The sequence below is a fragment of the Vigna radiata genome, chromosome 11 (genome assembly GCF_000741045.1).
Source record: "Vigna radiata var. radiata cultivar VC1973A chromosome 11, Vradiata_ver6, whole genome shotgun sequence".
NCBI lineage: Eukaryota > Viridiplantae > Streptophyta > Magnoliopsida > Fabales > Fabaceae > Vigna > Vigna radiata.
In genome coordinates this window covers 7,683,009-7,698,131 of record NC_028361.1, presented here as the reverse complement: position 1 = coordinate 7,698,131, position 15,123 = coordinate 7,683,009, and the positions used below count along the sequence as shown (strand labels likewise).

Here is a 15,123-nt window from a genome sequence, read left to right as displayed (position 1 = left end):
ATATATATATATATATATATATATATATATATATATATATATATATATATATATATATATATATATATATATATATATATATATATATTCTAAAATAGAAATATTTATCATAGTAAGATATTTTTCTAGTGTTATATTTTTTGAAAAATAAATTTAAAATATATCTTTATTTCCATAAAAGAAATTACTTAATAAAATTTTGGTGCAAAAAGTTAAAAAAATAAAAAAGAAAATAATAATATGATTATAGTTAAAATTTGATTATTTTTTTTGAAATTATGACTTATTTAAATTAAAGTTAATGATTAGGAAAACAATTACTTAGTTATAAGTTAAGATTATTTTATAATAGTGGTTTAATGAAGATACGAGAAGAATACGAGGAAGAGCTACCGATAATAATAAATAATACAAAAAGTAAGAAAAATAAATTTATTAAAGTTACTTGAAGTTTAAGAAAGGGTTTAATATCTATTTTGGTCTCTTTTTTTTTAAGGTTTGTTCAAAGTCGTTTTTCTTTTTTAAAAAGTTCATTAAGGTCTTACTTTTTGCAAAAACTGTGGAAGTTAGTCCTTTTTTCTTATGGCGTTAGTTTTGCTAATGGCAGAGCTGCCCAATTGATAAATATTTGATGAGTTGTAACGTTTTGGCTGTGCTGACACTGTATTGTATTAAAAAAATAATTAATTATGACGTGGAATTTAGTAAAGTTAGGATTAAAATAAAAATTGAATTTGGGGTAATTAAATGAAGTAATTTTGGTCAAAAGCAAATTTGGGTAAAATTTGCGATTGAGATTTTTTGGGCGATTTAGGGTTCATCAAGCACCTTCAACAATCCACAAATTTAGGGTTCAACAACCAGCTTCAGCAATCCAGCTTCGTGGTTCGTCGACGACCTTGTTTCGTGAGGTTAGTGTTCTTAGTTATTGATCGCATTATTAAATGTTTGTCATTGATTCATGATGTTTGTCGTGTTTAATAAGTGGATTGTGTGTTTGTTTTTTAATGGGTGAAATTACTTAAAATATGATTTTATTTGTCGCAAATTGGGTGCTTATTGAAAAAGTAGTTGTGTTGGGTGTTGAAATTGGTCCCATGGGTGTTAATTTATGAAAGTGGTCCCCCTTTCCATTTGCAGGGTAGGGTTTGGGATGTGTGACGATAGGTTTGAGGTGGTGGTCCACCATGGTGAGACCTTGATAAAGGACGTGGTTCCCTTTAAGTATATAGGTGGGGAGATATCTTCTTGGGACATTGACCTCGACACATGAAGTTATTTTAGAGTAGTTGGTTCAATTAAAGAAATGGGTTACATGGAAGTAGAAGAGTTAGTTTACAGTATTCAACATATTTTACATGACCTATATGACGACAGAGGAGTTATGAATATGATGAAAGTGGCTAAATGTTTGGGGAAAGTGGACTTATATGTTGTGCATAAAGTTAGCGAACCAGAGGTTGTAGAAAATGAGAATGAGAATGAAATTCTTTACCTTTGCCAAGGGCCTTCAGAAACTGGTGAGGGTAGTGGGGTTGAGGCTGGTGTAGAAGGAAATGGGAGGAAGAAGTTCAGATGGAAAAGGATGTTGTGGAACGTCCTGTTGACTGTGGTGATAAGTTGGAGACACATGATGAAGTGAAGGTTGAGATACACGGTGTGGTGGAGGTTAACGAAGAGGGTGCCCTGGAGGTGGAGGAAGTTGGTACAGTTGAGGTGGAGGAAGTTGGTGCAGTTGAGGTTGAGGAAGTGGGTGCAATGGAGGTGGAGGAAGTTGGTGCACTGGAGGTGAATGAACTGGGTACAATGGAGGTGGAGGAAGTGAATGTAGTGGACGTTAAACAAGAAGTTCAAGTGGATTCCTTGGAAGAAGTAGAAAACAGTGAGGAAGAAGATGAAGTGGATCCTTTGGAGAAAGTAGAAAACAATGAGGAAGAAGTGCAAGTGGATTCTTTGGAGGACAGTGATGAAGATTACAGGGTGGAAGACAGTGGTAGGGGGTTGTCTGATGATGATTTGGAGTCTGAAAAGCTGTTAACTCTAGAAGATAATGGTAGTGAGGAGGATGACAGTGCAGACAAACCAAGCCGATGTCCCTTTCCTACATTTGGAAAGAAAAAGTCAATGACAGATTATAAATCAGAAGTTGGTACTATATTTAATGATAAGGAGGATTTTAAGGAAGCTATTAGAAGTTATGCTATTCATACTGGGAGGGATCTTAAGTTTGTAAAGAATGATAAATGTAGGGTTCGGGTGAGATGCATGGGTGGGCAAAAAAAGTGCCCATGGGTAGCTTACTGTGGATATTTGCCAACAAGAAAGATTTGGCAGTTAAGGAAGATTGTTGATACTCATGCTTGCAGTAGGCAACTGAATATTAAAATGACAAATAATAAGTGGTTAAGTCATGAAATAGATAAGTCGTTGCATGATAATCCAAGTATAAAGGTACAAGTTATACGTAATAAAACACTAAGGAAATGGAACACCAATGTATCAATTTCCAAAGCAAGAAGGGCCAAGTTAATGGCAACAAATGAACGTGAAGGAGATTTTAAAGAGCAATTTAGAAGGATTCATGACTACGGACATGAGGTCTTGAGAAGTAACCCAGGGTCAACGGTAAAGATTAAAGTGAACAGTGATAATGGTGAGGCCATCTTTGAAAGAATTTATGTTTGTCTCAAAGCATGTAAGGACAATTTTATGAGTTATAGGCCCATCATTTGTTTAGATGGCTGTTTTTTGAAAGGTCTATATAAGGGAGAGCTGCTTACCGCTGTTGGTAGGGATCCAAATGACCAAATGCTACCCCTTGCATATACAGTAGTTGAAGTTGAAAATAAAGATAGTTGGAGTTGGTTTTTGCAATTATTGGTTGAAGACCTTGGGAGTAATGAAATACGTGGAGCGTGCACGTGGATGTCTGATCAACAAAAGGTACATGCACTACTTACATTATTTTATTCTTTTTACTTTATGCTTTATGTATGTTTGATTAAAATATTGATGTTTCCAGGGGTTGGTACAAGCTATTGAAGAGCTTTTGCCTAAGAAAGAAAAAAGATTCTGCATCAGACACCTTTATGCTAACTTCAGGAAGTGGTTTACTGGTCAAATATTGAAGAATTTGATGTGGAGGGCTGCCACATGCACATTTCAATATGTCATGTATGATAACCTAGTTTCTTCCTTCTTCTGTTGCAGGTTTTGGTCAAGATCTAGATTCACAGCTCAAGTAAGTTGTGATTTTGGTTATGGCAGTGATTATTGCCCAATTTTGTTATCAGTCATGATCTTTTGGTCCTTACTTTATCATGTTTCTTTTCCACTTAAATTACCAATATAATTAAAAAAAATTAAATCAGACACATTATCACTGTAATAACTAACTTTCATAAATAAAAGACACATTACATAAAAGCCAACTTTCATTACTTGAAACTAAATAACATTGCTAATACAAGTTTCAACCAAGTTTCAGCAACATTACTAATACAATTACATTCAAAACAAATATCACAAAGAACATCCCCACTAAGAATTTCAACCACTTTTCCAACTTAACTAAATTTTTCTCTATAAAAGTCATTCTCATCTTTTCACCATAAGTTTCTTCCATCTGTAGCACACTGTGCTCCATGCTCATCACACCTACTTCTTCATTTCTTACACTACCACTCCTTCATTTCCTTATTCAATGCACCACTCAAAGAAGTTGCAGCCAACTAATTCTTCAATCCCACCCTGTTCAACAACAACACACACTCCTTCGTAAAAATCCAAATAAATAGACAAAGATTTATGCTTATGTAAACCTCACCTTGAAGTTAGGGCAACCCTAGAATTTTTTCCCCTTGTTTTTAGGGGTTCTCACAATACGAAACACAACATTCTGACCACAGAAGCATGTTGGTTTTGAACCCAACCTCCTAAGACTCTCACTACTATGTTGCATGGCTAAACCCAAACATTTACAAGAGGTTGATGATCGAGACATATCCTTACCAACACCTAAACACCATACTGCTTGGCGACCTCTTCTTCCCCAAGACGAAAGAAAAACCTCTTCTTCCCCAACACCAAAATATAGTTTCGAAGACAGGGGATGCCCTTAAATATTAGGGTTTGGTCATCCACCTAGATAAAACACAAGAGCCATCAAATTTTAGTGCACAAAGCCACATGGATAAAAGATAAAATACAACTCAGCTTAAGTTAATGCCGTTTGAGACAATTAACGGTTAGAGTAAAATGTATGCATTTTTACAAAACATATGATCCAATTGAGACAGTTCAAAACTTGAGGACCAAACTCGGATTTTCATACAAATATTGAGACCAAGGGAGTAGTTTAACCTTTTTTTTATATTGTTGTACACACATGCAAACAGTCACAAGGGCAATCTGAAAAAGTTAAAGGTACAGGAAGAATACCTGAAGATGCAGGGAGAATTTCTCTTAGAAAAAGACACAACCAGTCTTCCGTTAGACCCTAGTAACACATTCATTTCACATTGTGTCGTGTCATTGATGTGTGATGTTAAGTCATTAATTTATAAAATGATACAATGTCATTGGTTAAATAAAATCATTATTGGAACCACAAGTATCATTTGATCAGTATTAAAGTGAATAACTTTGTCATAGCATTATTATTTTTCTCTTTTATAATAGATATGCTTCCATTACAATTTACAAAATAAATTTTTCCATAAACTAATTTTTCAACATAAATTGCTGAACATATGAGTATAAAAAAAAATGTTTTTACAACCAACAAATTTTTATATCCATAAGATATTATCCTTTATCACACTTTGTTTTTACAAATACAAAAGTTTAATTTTTTATAGTTATTTTATCCCTTATATTAAGTAATAAGGAAAAGAGAACCCACCATTTACCTTCATAGAGAGCAAACAATGACATGCAGATATGGCCCCTACCACGGAAAATATAAAATATATAAGAAAAAAAACTAATATAAAAAAAAAATTAACTAAAAATATCTATATAAAGAAAGTGAGAATATACGTGTGTAAGTGTAGTCCCTACCTATGGCGGAGAATTTCCCAGTAGTGATTGATATGGAGAAAATTTGTGAGAAAGAAGAGTTAGAGAAACTAAGAGAAGCATGTGAAAGATTGGGTTCTTTCCGGATCATCAACCACTCTATTCCTCCAACCCTAGTGGCTGACATGGAGAAGGTGGTTGAAGCTCTGCATGATCTTCCTTTGGAGGCCAAGAAACGCAACAAAGAAGCCATTTCTGGTGGTGGTTACGTCGGACCAACTCTACTCCTCCCTTATTACGAGGCTATAGGAATCTATGACATCTCTTCATCACAATCTATGCACAATTTCTGTTCTCAACTTCATGTCTCTCCTCAACAAAGGTTTGCTTTCTTTCTTCATCTCTCTCTTTCTTGGAACCAATTTCTGTTATCCTTTTCTTTTTTGGAAAATCTCGGCACTTTCAAAGTAGAGGTTAATGATGGTTTTACACTTAATTGAGAGTCTTGTAAAGTGTGAAGTGTTGCTGATAATATCTTCCTCCTCCTAGGCAAACAATGGAGGAATATGGAGAAGCTGTTCATGGTTTGGCAGTAAAAATAGCACAAAAGATGGCTGAATCTCTTGGTGTAGTCGAAGGTGCTGATTTCGAGGACTGGCTCTACGAGNTTAGATTTCACAAATATAACTTCACACCACAAACAATATGGTACTCAGCATTTCGAATATACACAGATTCAAGCTTCCTATCTGTTCTTAAGGATGATGAAAACGTTGGTGGTCTTGAAATCCAGGACTCTTCTTTACACTTTGTGCCAATCCGTCCTTTCCCTGGGAGTTTTCTTGTCAATCTTGGAGACATTGCTCGTGTAAGTATACACAAATCACCAATTAAACTCTGAACATTCAGTTGCACAAAACAAAACTTGTTCTTTATTGCAGAAATTGTTATGAATAACTTTATATATACATTATCTTCAAATTTTGAGTTAAAAGTTGTATTAAATACTTACGTGAGATAAGACTCGTGTCATGTGTGTGTGTGTGTGTGTATATATATATATATATATATATATATATATATATATATATAATCTCTGACAGAAATATAACCTGTGTTGCTGGTGATAGTGTAGATTCTTTGTCTGAGTAATATCCACTTAAAGAGAAATTTGATAGTATTAGAGATGATGAGAAAGCAGGTTATTTAAAGATAGCATGAAACTATAAAAGNAAATGTACTTATGCTGGTATTGGTGATAAACTGTGAGCATGCAGTTGGAATTAATATAAATAAATGTATGCATATATATGCAGGTCTGGAGCAATGGGAGGTTTCGCAATGTGCAACAACGTGTGCTATGCAAGGAAGGAAGCAAACGTCTTTCAATTGGTACGTTAATCTTAGGACCCAAGAACAGGAATGTTCAAGCCCCAGAAGAATTGGTGAACCATGATCACCCCCGTTTGTATCAACCTTTTCCTTATGAAGATTACAGGAATCTCAAAGTTTATAAGATGTGTGACACTGATCAAACCCTAGAACTGTTCCGTTTGGCCTAGTCATTGAAACTATGATTAAGGAATAATTGAAAGGAGTCATGTTTTAAGTAACTGATACCTGCTGTTCATGGATATTNANTNTTGACTTTGTGTGAATGTTGTTGAAAAATAATAATTTGNTGAGTTTTTGCTTATGTTTAATGTTTAACAATACGTGAATATGTATATTATATAAGAATTAAAAAGAAAAGAACATACAGAACATGTATTATTTCACCAAAATTTACAAACTCTGATTTCATTCCTTTCCAATCAAAATTATAAATTACAAGATAATCTATATTTATGTATTTATTCATGAGTATATATATATATATATATATATATATATATATTAATTTATATTTATGCTCTGTTATTTATTTATTATGTATTTAATCAAATAATTAAACTATTTTGTATTTATGTTTTATGTTGCTATAGTCGAACATTTTCATTTAAAAATGTATATAATAGCAAGGGGCACTTATTGGTTAAATTAAAGGTTTGACTTCTTAGTCGGCGGCACCTAAGATGGGAAATTCTTCCCACGTTGACACTTGGCCTTTTTAATTTCCCAAATGGCACACTGCATTTTAATTACATAAATACCATGGTTTTTAATATAAGTTAGAATTCGGTTTTCGAACTTTTTTTTTTTAAATTAAAAAAAGAAGAAAAAGTTAAAATAGAAATATTTATCATAGTAAGATCTTTTTCTAGTGTTATATTTTTTGAAAAATAAATTTAAAATATATCTTTATTTCCATAAAATAAATTACTTAATAAATATTTGGTGCAAAAAGTTAAAAAAATAAAAAAGAAAATAGTAATATGATTATAGTTAAAATTTGATGTGTGACATCCCAAAATTATAAGTTGAGTATAATATATCAGGATGTAACATTATAATAAGGTAAAAGAGTTTAAGAAAATACTTAAAGTCATAATATTTACAGTCATTCGAAGGGGTTATAAAATTAAAAACTTTAAGTACATAAGGAGTCTCTTAAAATAATGGAAAAGATCTAAGAGTAATAATATAAACTAGGTGTTGTATATAAGCTACAAAGTTTTTCAAAATATAGAAAGGAGTCTAATAGAAAGAGTTTTAAGAGGTAGTGACTGGATCCTCTGGCTCCAAAGCTTGCTCCAGGAGAACATCCTCTCCCTCTGCTCACATCCAAAAGATTGGATGATCATCGCAAGGAAGAAGGCAAACACATACAACACATACAAATGCAAAGTTAGGTTGAAAAACATGTAAGATAAGTCCAAATATAAACTAACATATACATAACAACATGCACACAATCAATCCAGTAAACATGCTATCAAATTATACATTAAATGGAACTAACTATCATGTTATACAATCACACACAGCATGCAAAAACCATAACACAATACAAACTAAGACCAAATGCATTTTGTTGATACCAATGACCGACCGCGTGATTTGACCATCCGGACTAGTATGAAATGTCGAGTTCTAGGGGTTTGTGCACTTGTTGTGGCCCTACTGCTTTGCAAAGCCATTGCCAAGGGGTTTCATCCGACCACACACAAGTGTAAGCCTTTTACCGAATAATAGGCCTCCACGTAGCACCTATTACTAGGACCTCCTGCTATTCTCACCACATGACTCATCACTCTCTAATTGAGCATGGATGGTCATTAGAATGTCAGGATAAACCCCATTTGGAACTCCGACCATTCATACGGTCAATCACAACAAACCATAGGGCACCACCATGTAACCTCCCTTGAGGATCATGGAATTACGTCCATTAATCATACTTTCGCAGAAACATCATTTATTAATATAAATTTCTTTATAGCATTTTATTACCAACACTTACTTAATTTAAAAAGCTTGGAGACTCTCACCAATGGATCCGGAAGGGTCAAAAACCCCCAGAACGACCTAAAGAACGTCCAAAACGGACGTCCGGAACCCCCAAAACGTCAAAATCATTAAAAATACTCAATCTGTCGCAGAAAATTCGCTGAGTGCACACCCTATGGTGCGCTGTTCGAATTTTTCCTGACAGAAGCCCCTCGCAGAGTGCGCTAGGCGACTCTGCACAATCTGCAGCGCGAAATTCTGCAGATTTGAGGAACTCACACACCTAAAACTTACTCTAGGCCATTTGGTGAATTTCTAACACTCTAAATTCGAAGTATAGGTTGAATTAAACTTGTCTAAAGATTCACACACACTCCTAACATCAATCTCTAGTAATTATGCATCAATTTAGGATCTAAAGTTTCAATTTTAGTTACTAAAAGGTTCAATTTCAGATTTACCATTTGGAAAGTGTTTCAGGCCATTTTGATGCTACTAATAAGTCATATTTGATTTAACTAAGTGACTCTAATTGCCTAGACCAGATCCTAACCTCTAACTCTAAAAATCACTAGTCTAATTCCTTGAATTTGGACTCTATCATTATAATAACTGAACTGATTTTCCAATCATCTACATTTTTATCAGCTAAGATGTCAAAATTCTAATTTTACTACCTAGAAACTATTTTAAGCCATGGAATAACTTAGTTATAATCTCCCAATGGTCTAAGACAGACCACAACCACAAGATCTAAAAACCATTATGCCACTTCCCTCAATTTTGCCTTAAGACATCTAATTTATTCAACTTCCTGTCTAACAGGCCACATCATAAGAGTTTCTAACATCTCAATAATTCCATCACACTACAGAAATTCACTTGTAACAGTTTCGAAACCACCATTTAAAATATCATACGAAAATCCATTCAACAGACACATCTCTAATTCATCGGGTTTTACTCAACAGTAACAAGATCTACATCAAAGTTCACACACACACACTTCATTTTACACCTTTCAAACAAAATTTACAAATCATGCAACCAAAAATTTATCAAAAACAGAGAAGAGGCCTAACTTCCCTTACCTTAGGTTTCAGCACTTGAACTCAAGAGAATTTCCAGCACACCTTTATGCTTCCAGGAACTTTATACTACCCATACTACCCTATAAATCACCATTAGGTGATAGAATTAAATTTTTAGAATCTGATTGAAGTCAGTACAGGAAAAGGGACAAAAAAGGGTTACATGCAACAGAACCATTACATGATCCCCCATCCTAATTTGAAGGAAAGGGAAAAGGAAAAGGAAACACTTACCAGACGAGGAGTAACCACTGGACTGAACCGATGGAAGATTATCATGCTTCAAGCACAATCTATTTGAAAGAAATAGAAGAGGATTGGAATGAAAATGAGCAGCTGCAAGATAAGATTTTGGAGAGCTAAAGAGAAAGAAATTCAGTAAAGTGAGAGGGTGCATGCAGAGAGAGTGTTTACGTTTTTTAAATTTTTAACTCATATAACTGTTACTCTTTTCCATACACACCTGTCATCTTTCTTAAAAATCTGAATTTACTGATCCTTACATGATGAATTATTCTTTTGAAGTTATGACTGATATAAATTAAAGTTAATGATTAGGAAAAAATTACTTAATTATAACTTAAGATTATTTTATGATAGTTGTTAAATGAAGATGCGAAAAGAACACAAGAAGAGCTACCAATAATAAATAATACAAAAAGTAAAAATAATAAATTTAGTAAAGTTTAAGAAAGTATAGCAATTAGAAAAAGCGTTTTCCTTTTGAATTCCTTTCTGCATATGCAAACGATCCATCGACACAACATCGTGGGCTGAATCTATTTCCTCGTCTTAAAGACATCGAATTTTGTTATTTTCTAATAAAATTACACATTAATTCCAACGATAACATGAACCAGTAGCCAGTAATATTTTTAAAATAATAATATCATGAGACACTTTATATTTATTTAATATAAAATATAACAATAAAATAGTTTAAAAAATATAAAATTTTGTAATTTCTTTTTTTTTAAAAAAATAATTAAAAATAATATCAAATAAATATAAAAAATTTAGATATTCATATATGTTTATTAAGAAATCCAGAATTATTTACTAGCATGTATGTAATTGGGATTAAAAGTAGCGAAACAAAAGGAAAGCTGCTACAACCATGTTTCCCCAACTTGTGCAATTTCCTTAAAAGCAGTGAATAAAGACAGTGATCTCACCTAACACAGAAATAAAAAAACAACAGATACCTATTAAACAAAGCATTAACATTAATGAACTTAATATACATGAAATATATATATATATATATATATATATATATATATATATATATATAAATTAGAAATCTTTTTCTTTCCCACAATAATTCTATTTTAAATATGAATATATAAACAGGCCTCCTGTTAGAGGAAAAGTGTGTGTGGGGTATATCTGTTGTTTGTTCATCGTTGTGATCTGGACAGGGATAGTAGAATGGAAGAGAGCAATATCCCAGTGATTGATATGGAGAAAATTGATTGTGAGGAAGGAGAGTGCAAGAAATTAAGAGAGGCATGTGAAAGATGGGGTTGTTTCAGGATCATCAACCACTCTATTTCAGAAACCCTCATGGCTGAGATGAAGAAGGTGAATCAAGCTTTGCTTGATCTTCCTCTCGAGATCAAAAAACGCAACACAGAAGTTATTGCAGGCAGTGGTTACATGGCACCAAGTGCAGTCAACCCTTTCTATGAGGCTTTAAGTCTCTATGATTTGGGTTCTTCACAAGCTATGCACAATTTCTGCTCTCAACTTCACGCTTCTCCCCAGCAGAGGTTACTTTTCTTTATTATTCACTGCTTTAGATTTCCTTCACAATAATTATTTCCTTTCGCTTACAAGCCGATATGATTGAGATAGGTTGTTTAATGTTGATTTTGACAGGAAAATCGTGGAGAGATATGGGGAGGCAATTCATGGTTTGGTAGTGAAGATAGGAGAAAAGATAGCTGAATCACTGGGCATAGTGGTTGATGATTTCAAGGATTGGCCATGCCAGTTCAGAATTAACAAATATAACTTCACCCCAGAAGCAGTAGGGTCGACTGGAGTTCAAATACACACAGATTCAGGCTTCTTAACAATTCTTCAAGATGATGAAAAAGTTGGTGGTCTTGAAGTGTTGGACTCTTCTGGTTCATTCGTGCCGGTCCCTCCTTTTCCTGGGACCCTCTTAGTCAATCTTGGAGACATTGCTCGTGTAAGTTAATAACACCAACCAAACAGAAAATAGACTCTGCTCTGACCCTTATCACACATGAACTTGATCATGATGCCATTGTTATGCATATGCAGGTGTGGAGCAATGGAAGGTTTTGCAGTTTGATACACCGTGTCCAATGCAAGGAAGCCACCAAACGTTTTTCGATTGCTACGTTTATGTTGGCACCAAGGAATAGGAATGTTGAGGCTCCAGAGGAATTGGTGAACAAGGATCATCCTCGTTTATATCGACCTTTTATTTACGAAGATTATAGGAAGCTGAGAGTTAGCAACAAGATGCACACTGGTGAAGCCCTGGAGTTGTTGCGCTTGTCCTAGTCATAGGAACTACCTAGGATTGTTTGAAGGCAACAAGGTGTAGGAAAGTTGATGTCACACTTTTCTGAACTAGTCATATAATATTGTATTAAAATATTATTAAAAGAAATTTGTGTTAATATATCATTATTTAAATAATTATTCTTTTATATGCACGTGATTAGAAAAGAAAAAAAAAAGTAGAGAAAGAGAAATAAAATTTGATTACAAGGTTAGGTAGGAAAGTTGCATAAAAAAGGATAGATGCTTTTATTTTTGACAAACGAGGTTATTTATGTTGACGTTTGTTTAATTTAAAGAGGAAAATGATGTGGCCATTGGAAGACAGAAGAGATTCCTTTTGAATTTTGTGTGATGAGTGAAAAAGATTAATGATATTTTCATACAATTTTTTTTTCACACTATTTTATATTATTTTTTTACTTTTTATCTTTTCTGAATGTAAATTTTTTTTTAATGATTATTTTAATTTTATAATGAATGTGACGTCTGAACCAATCATTAGTCGATTGAAATTGAAAAAGGGAACAATTTCCATTTCTACATGCTAATCATAGAGGTTGTGTTGTGGGTTGGATTTGGTTTCATCTCATATATTATTGATAAAATTATTCATTTTTTATAGTGGTTTCCAATTTCATAGTTAACACATATTAACAGTTAAATATATTTGTAAAAAAAAAAGAAGGTATTACTGTAATGGATCCCTCCAAAATATATATTCAAAAATCATGCAAAAATATACTTTTTTTTTTTAATTTCACACCCGAATATTTTTGCTGACTCCCCCAGTGGCTTCCATGATTTGAAATTAATTTTGCTACAACATTTTCTGTCAAATTGCACCAAATGGGCACAACACGTTCATCATTTTGACTAGCTAGATTAGCCCCAAGCCCAAAATAATTGTACTAGTATCCCTCAAATACCAACATTTCAATTCATCACAGTACGAATAAATGTCTATATTTGTGAGATTTTATTTTTCCAAAATAAATCCATTTAAATTTTTTACCCAAATAAATTTATTTGCACATTAATTTCTAAACTAGATCTGTTACTATTTAAGTTGAGAATTCGGCAGAGTGTCCACTTTCCTTTCTTTTAAAAAAACATTCATGATGTCCGTATTCAACTGTAGGAATACACGTATAAATATAAGTGAAAAAACTTTATAAATTGCTGAATATGAGTATAAAAAAAACAATTTTTTTTACAACCAACAAATTTTATGTCCATCGGTATTATCCTTTATTAAACTTTCTTTTTACAAACACAAAAGTTTAATTTTTTTTTATAATTATTTCATCCCTTCTATTAAGTAAAAAGGAAAAAGACAGACCCTAACCCACCCTTTACCTTTATAGAGAACAAACAATACACATGCAGATATGGCCCCTACCACGGAAAACATGAACTAGTACAAAGAAAATAGTAGGAAAAATAACTTCATAACTACCACGAAAATCTGAAATATAAGAAAAAAAAATCTAGTAAAAAGAATAAATTAACTAAAAACATTTATATAAAGGTGTGAATATATATGTGCAAGTATGCAAGTTTTGTCCCTACCAATGGAGGAGAAGTTCCCAGTAGTGATTGATGTGGAGAAAACTTGTGAGGAAGAAGAGTTAAAGAAACTAAGAGAAGCATGTGAAAGATGGGGTTCTTTCAGGATCATCAACCACTCTATTCCTCCAACCCTAGTGGCTGACATGAAGAAGGTGGTTGAAGCTCTGCATGATCTTCCTTTGGAGACCAAGAAACGCAACACAGAAGCCATTGCTGGTGGTGGTTACGTCGGACCAACTCCACTCAGCCCCTTATACGAGGCTATAGGAATCTATGACATTTCTTCATCACAATCTATGAACAATTTCTGTTCTCAGCTTCATGTCTCTCCTCAACAAAGGTTTGCTTTCCTTCTTCATCTCTCTCTTTCTTGGAACCAATTTCTGTTATCCTTTTCTTTTTTGGAAAATTTCAGCACTTTCAAAGTAGAGGTTAATAATGGTTTTACATTTAATTGAGAGTCTTGTAAAGTGTGAAGTGTTGTTGATAATATCTTGCTCCTCCTAGGCAAATAATGGAGGCATATGGAGAAGCTGTTCATGGTTTGGCAGTAAAAATAGCACAAAAGATGGCTGAATCTCTTGGTGTAGTCGAAGGTGCTGATTTCGAGGACTGGCTATACGAGTTTAGATTTAACAAATATAATTTCACACCAGAAACAATAGGGTCCCCCGGAGTTCGAATACACACAGATTCAAGCTTCCTATCTGTTCTTAAAGATGATGAAGATGTTGGTGGTCTTGAAGTCATGGACTCTTCTTCCTCCTTTGTGCCAATCCCTCCTTTCCCTGGGACTTTTCTTGTCAATCTTGGAGACATTGCTCGTGTAAGTATACACAAATCACCAATTAAACTCTGAACCTTCAGTTGCACAAAACAAAATTTGTTCTTTATTGCAGATATGATCTATTCCGAGTTTGAAAATAAGTTATTTAAAGAGAAATTTCATCCACTTGTGGTATTAGAGAGAGATGAGAAAGCAGGTTATTTAAAGATGGCAGAGAAGGAATCCCCTTGCATGAAACCATAAAAGCAAATGTACTTATGCTGGTATTGCTGATAAAAAGTGAGCATGCAGTTGGAATTAATATAAATAAATGTGTGCATATATGCAGGCGTGGAGCAATGGGAGGTTTTGCAATGTGACACATCGTGTGCAATGCAAGGAAGGGAACAAACGTCTTTCAATTGCTACGTTAATCTTAGGACCCAAGAACAGGAATGTTGAAGCCCCAGAGGAATTGGTGAACCATGATCACCCCCGTTTGTATCAACCTTTTGTTTATGAAGATTATAGGAATCTCAAAGTTAGTAAGAAGATTCCCACTAAAGAAGCCCTAGAACTGTTCCGATTGGCCTAGACATTGGAACTATGATTAAGGAATAATTGAACGGAGTCATGTTTAAAGTAACTGATATCTGGTGTTTATGGATATTCAGTAGACCAACTGATACCTGGTGTTTATGGATATTGACTCTTGACTTTGTGTAAATGTTGCTGTAAAATAATAAT

General features: G+C 33.6%; 5 protein-coding genes and 1 long non-coding RNA gene across 6 annotated transcripts in view; 5 read left to right on the top strand and 1 right to left on the bottom strand.

The window, feature by feature from the left end:
• LOC106776701 (2-oxoglutarate-dependent dioxygenase DAO-like) overlaps positions 1 to 1,273 on the top strand; it is a 3,149-nt gene extending 1,876 nt beyond the window's left edge. Inside the window, exon 3 of the mRNA XM_014664180.2 lies at positions 1,141 to 1,273. Within this exon, the coding sequence (XP_014519666.1) occupies positions 1,141 to 1,273 (133 nt within the window). The remainder of the gene's footprint in view (positions 1 to 1,140) is intronic.
• Positions 1,274 to 1,575: 302 nt separating this feature from the next.
• On the top strand, positions 1,576 to 3,245 carry LOC106776700. Its single transcript, XM_014664178.1, has 3 exons — positions 1,576 to 2,943; positions 3,023 to 3,116; positions 3,211 to 3,245. The coding sequence occupies exons 1-3, from the start codon at positions 1,576 to 1,578 to the stop codon at positions 3,243 to 3,245; spliced, it is 1,497 nt and encodes a 498-aa protein (XP_014519664.1).
• A 1,818-nt stretch (positions 3,246 to 5,063) lies between these two features.
• On the top strand, positions 5,064 to 6,646 carry LOC106777502 (2-oxoglutarate-dependent dioxygenase DAO-like). The gene is made up of 3 exons (XM_014665075.2): positions 5,064 to 5,401; positions 5,569 to 5,887; positions 6,336 to 6,646. Exons 1-3 carry the CDS (start codon positions 5,064 to 5,066, stop codon positions 6,579 to 6,581), a joined length of 903 nt encoding a protein of 300 aa, XP_014520561.1. The 3' UTR covers positions 6,582 to 6,646.
• Positions 6,647 to 7,523: 877 nt separating this feature from the next.
• On the bottom strand, positions 7,524 to 9,935 carry LOC106777496. The gene is made up of 3 exons (XR_001376959.2): positions 9,735 to 9,935; positions 9,501 to 9,580; positions 7,524 to 7,733 (listed from the first exon to the last, which is right to left on the bottom strand). It is a non-coding gene; the product is annotated as an uncharacterized LOC106777496 (long non-coding RNA).
• A 918-nt stretch (positions 9,936 to 10,853) lies between these two features.
• Positions 10,854 to 12,176, top strand: LOC106777700 (2-oxoglutarate-dependent dioxygenase DAO). Its single transcript, XM_014665412.2, has 3 exons — positions 10,854 to 11,272; positions 11,382 to 11,697; positions 11,793 to 12,176. Exons 1-3 carry the CDS (start codon positions 10,932 to 10,934, stop codon positions 12,036 to 12,038), a joined length of 903 nt encoding a protein of 300 aa, XP_014520898.1. The 5' UTR covers positions 10,854 to 10,931; the 3' UTR covers positions 12,039 to 12,176.
• A 1,281-nt stretch (positions 12,177 to 13,457) lies between these two features.
• On the top strand, positions 13,458 to 15,108 carry LOC106777699 (2-oxoglutarate-dependent dioxygenase DAO). The gene is made up of 3 exons (XM_014665411.2): positions 13,458 to 13,950; positions 14,118 to 14,436; positions 14,726 to 15,108. The coding sequence occupies exons 1-3, from the start codon at positions 13,592 to 13,594 to the stop codon at positions 14,969 to 14,971; spliced, it is 924 nt and encodes a 307-aa protein (XP_014520897.2). The 5' UTR covers positions 13,458 to 13,591; the 3' UTR covers positions 14,972 to 15,108.
• Positions 15,109 to 15,123: the final 15 nt, after the last annotated feature.

What these genes read in the sequence shown, in the direction of transcription:
- LOC106776700 (XM_014664178.1), top strand. Translation starts at nt 1,576, where the DNA reads ATGGAAAAGGATGTTGTGGAACGTCCTGTTGACTGTGGTGATAAGTTG. An exon ending in GGATGTCTGATCAACAAAAG is followed by an intron (nt 2,944 to 3,022) that starts GTACATGCACTA and finishes TGATGTTTCCAG; the next exon opens with GGGTTGGTACAAGCTATTGA. An exon ending in CTTCAGGAAGTGGTTTACTG is followed by an intron (nt 3,117 to 3,210) that starts GTCAAATATTGA and finishes CTTCTGTTGCAG; the next exon opens with GTTTTGGTCAAGATCTAGAT.
- LOC106777700 (XM_014665412.2), top strand. Translation starts at nt 10,932, where the DNA reads ATGGAAGAGAGCAATATCCCAGTGATTGATATGGAGAAAATTGATTGT. An exon ending in CACGCTTCTCCCCAGCAGAG is followed by an intron (nt 11,273 to 11,381) that starts GTTACTTTTCTT and finishes TGATTTTGACAG; the next exon opens with GAAAATCGTGGAGAGATATG. An exon ending in ATCTTGGAGACATTGCTCGT is followed by an intron (nt 11,698 to 11,792) that starts GTAAGTTAATAA and finishes ATGCATATGCAG; the next exon opens with GTGTGGAGCAATGGAAGGTT.
- LOC106777699 (XM_014665411.2), top strand. Translation starts at nt 13,592, where the DNA reads ATGCAAGTTTTGTCCCTACCAATGGAGGAGAAGTTCCCAGTAGTGATT. An exon ending in CATGTCTCTCCTCAACAAAG is followed by an intron (nt 13,951 to 14,117) that starts GTTTGCTTTCCT and finishes TGCTCCTCCTAG; the next exon opens with GCAAATAATGGAGGCATATG. An exon ending in ATCTTGGAGACATTGCTCGT is followed by an intron (nt 14,437 to 14,725) that starts GTAAGTATACAC and finishes GCATATATGCAG; the next exon opens with GCGTGGAGCAATGGGAGGTT.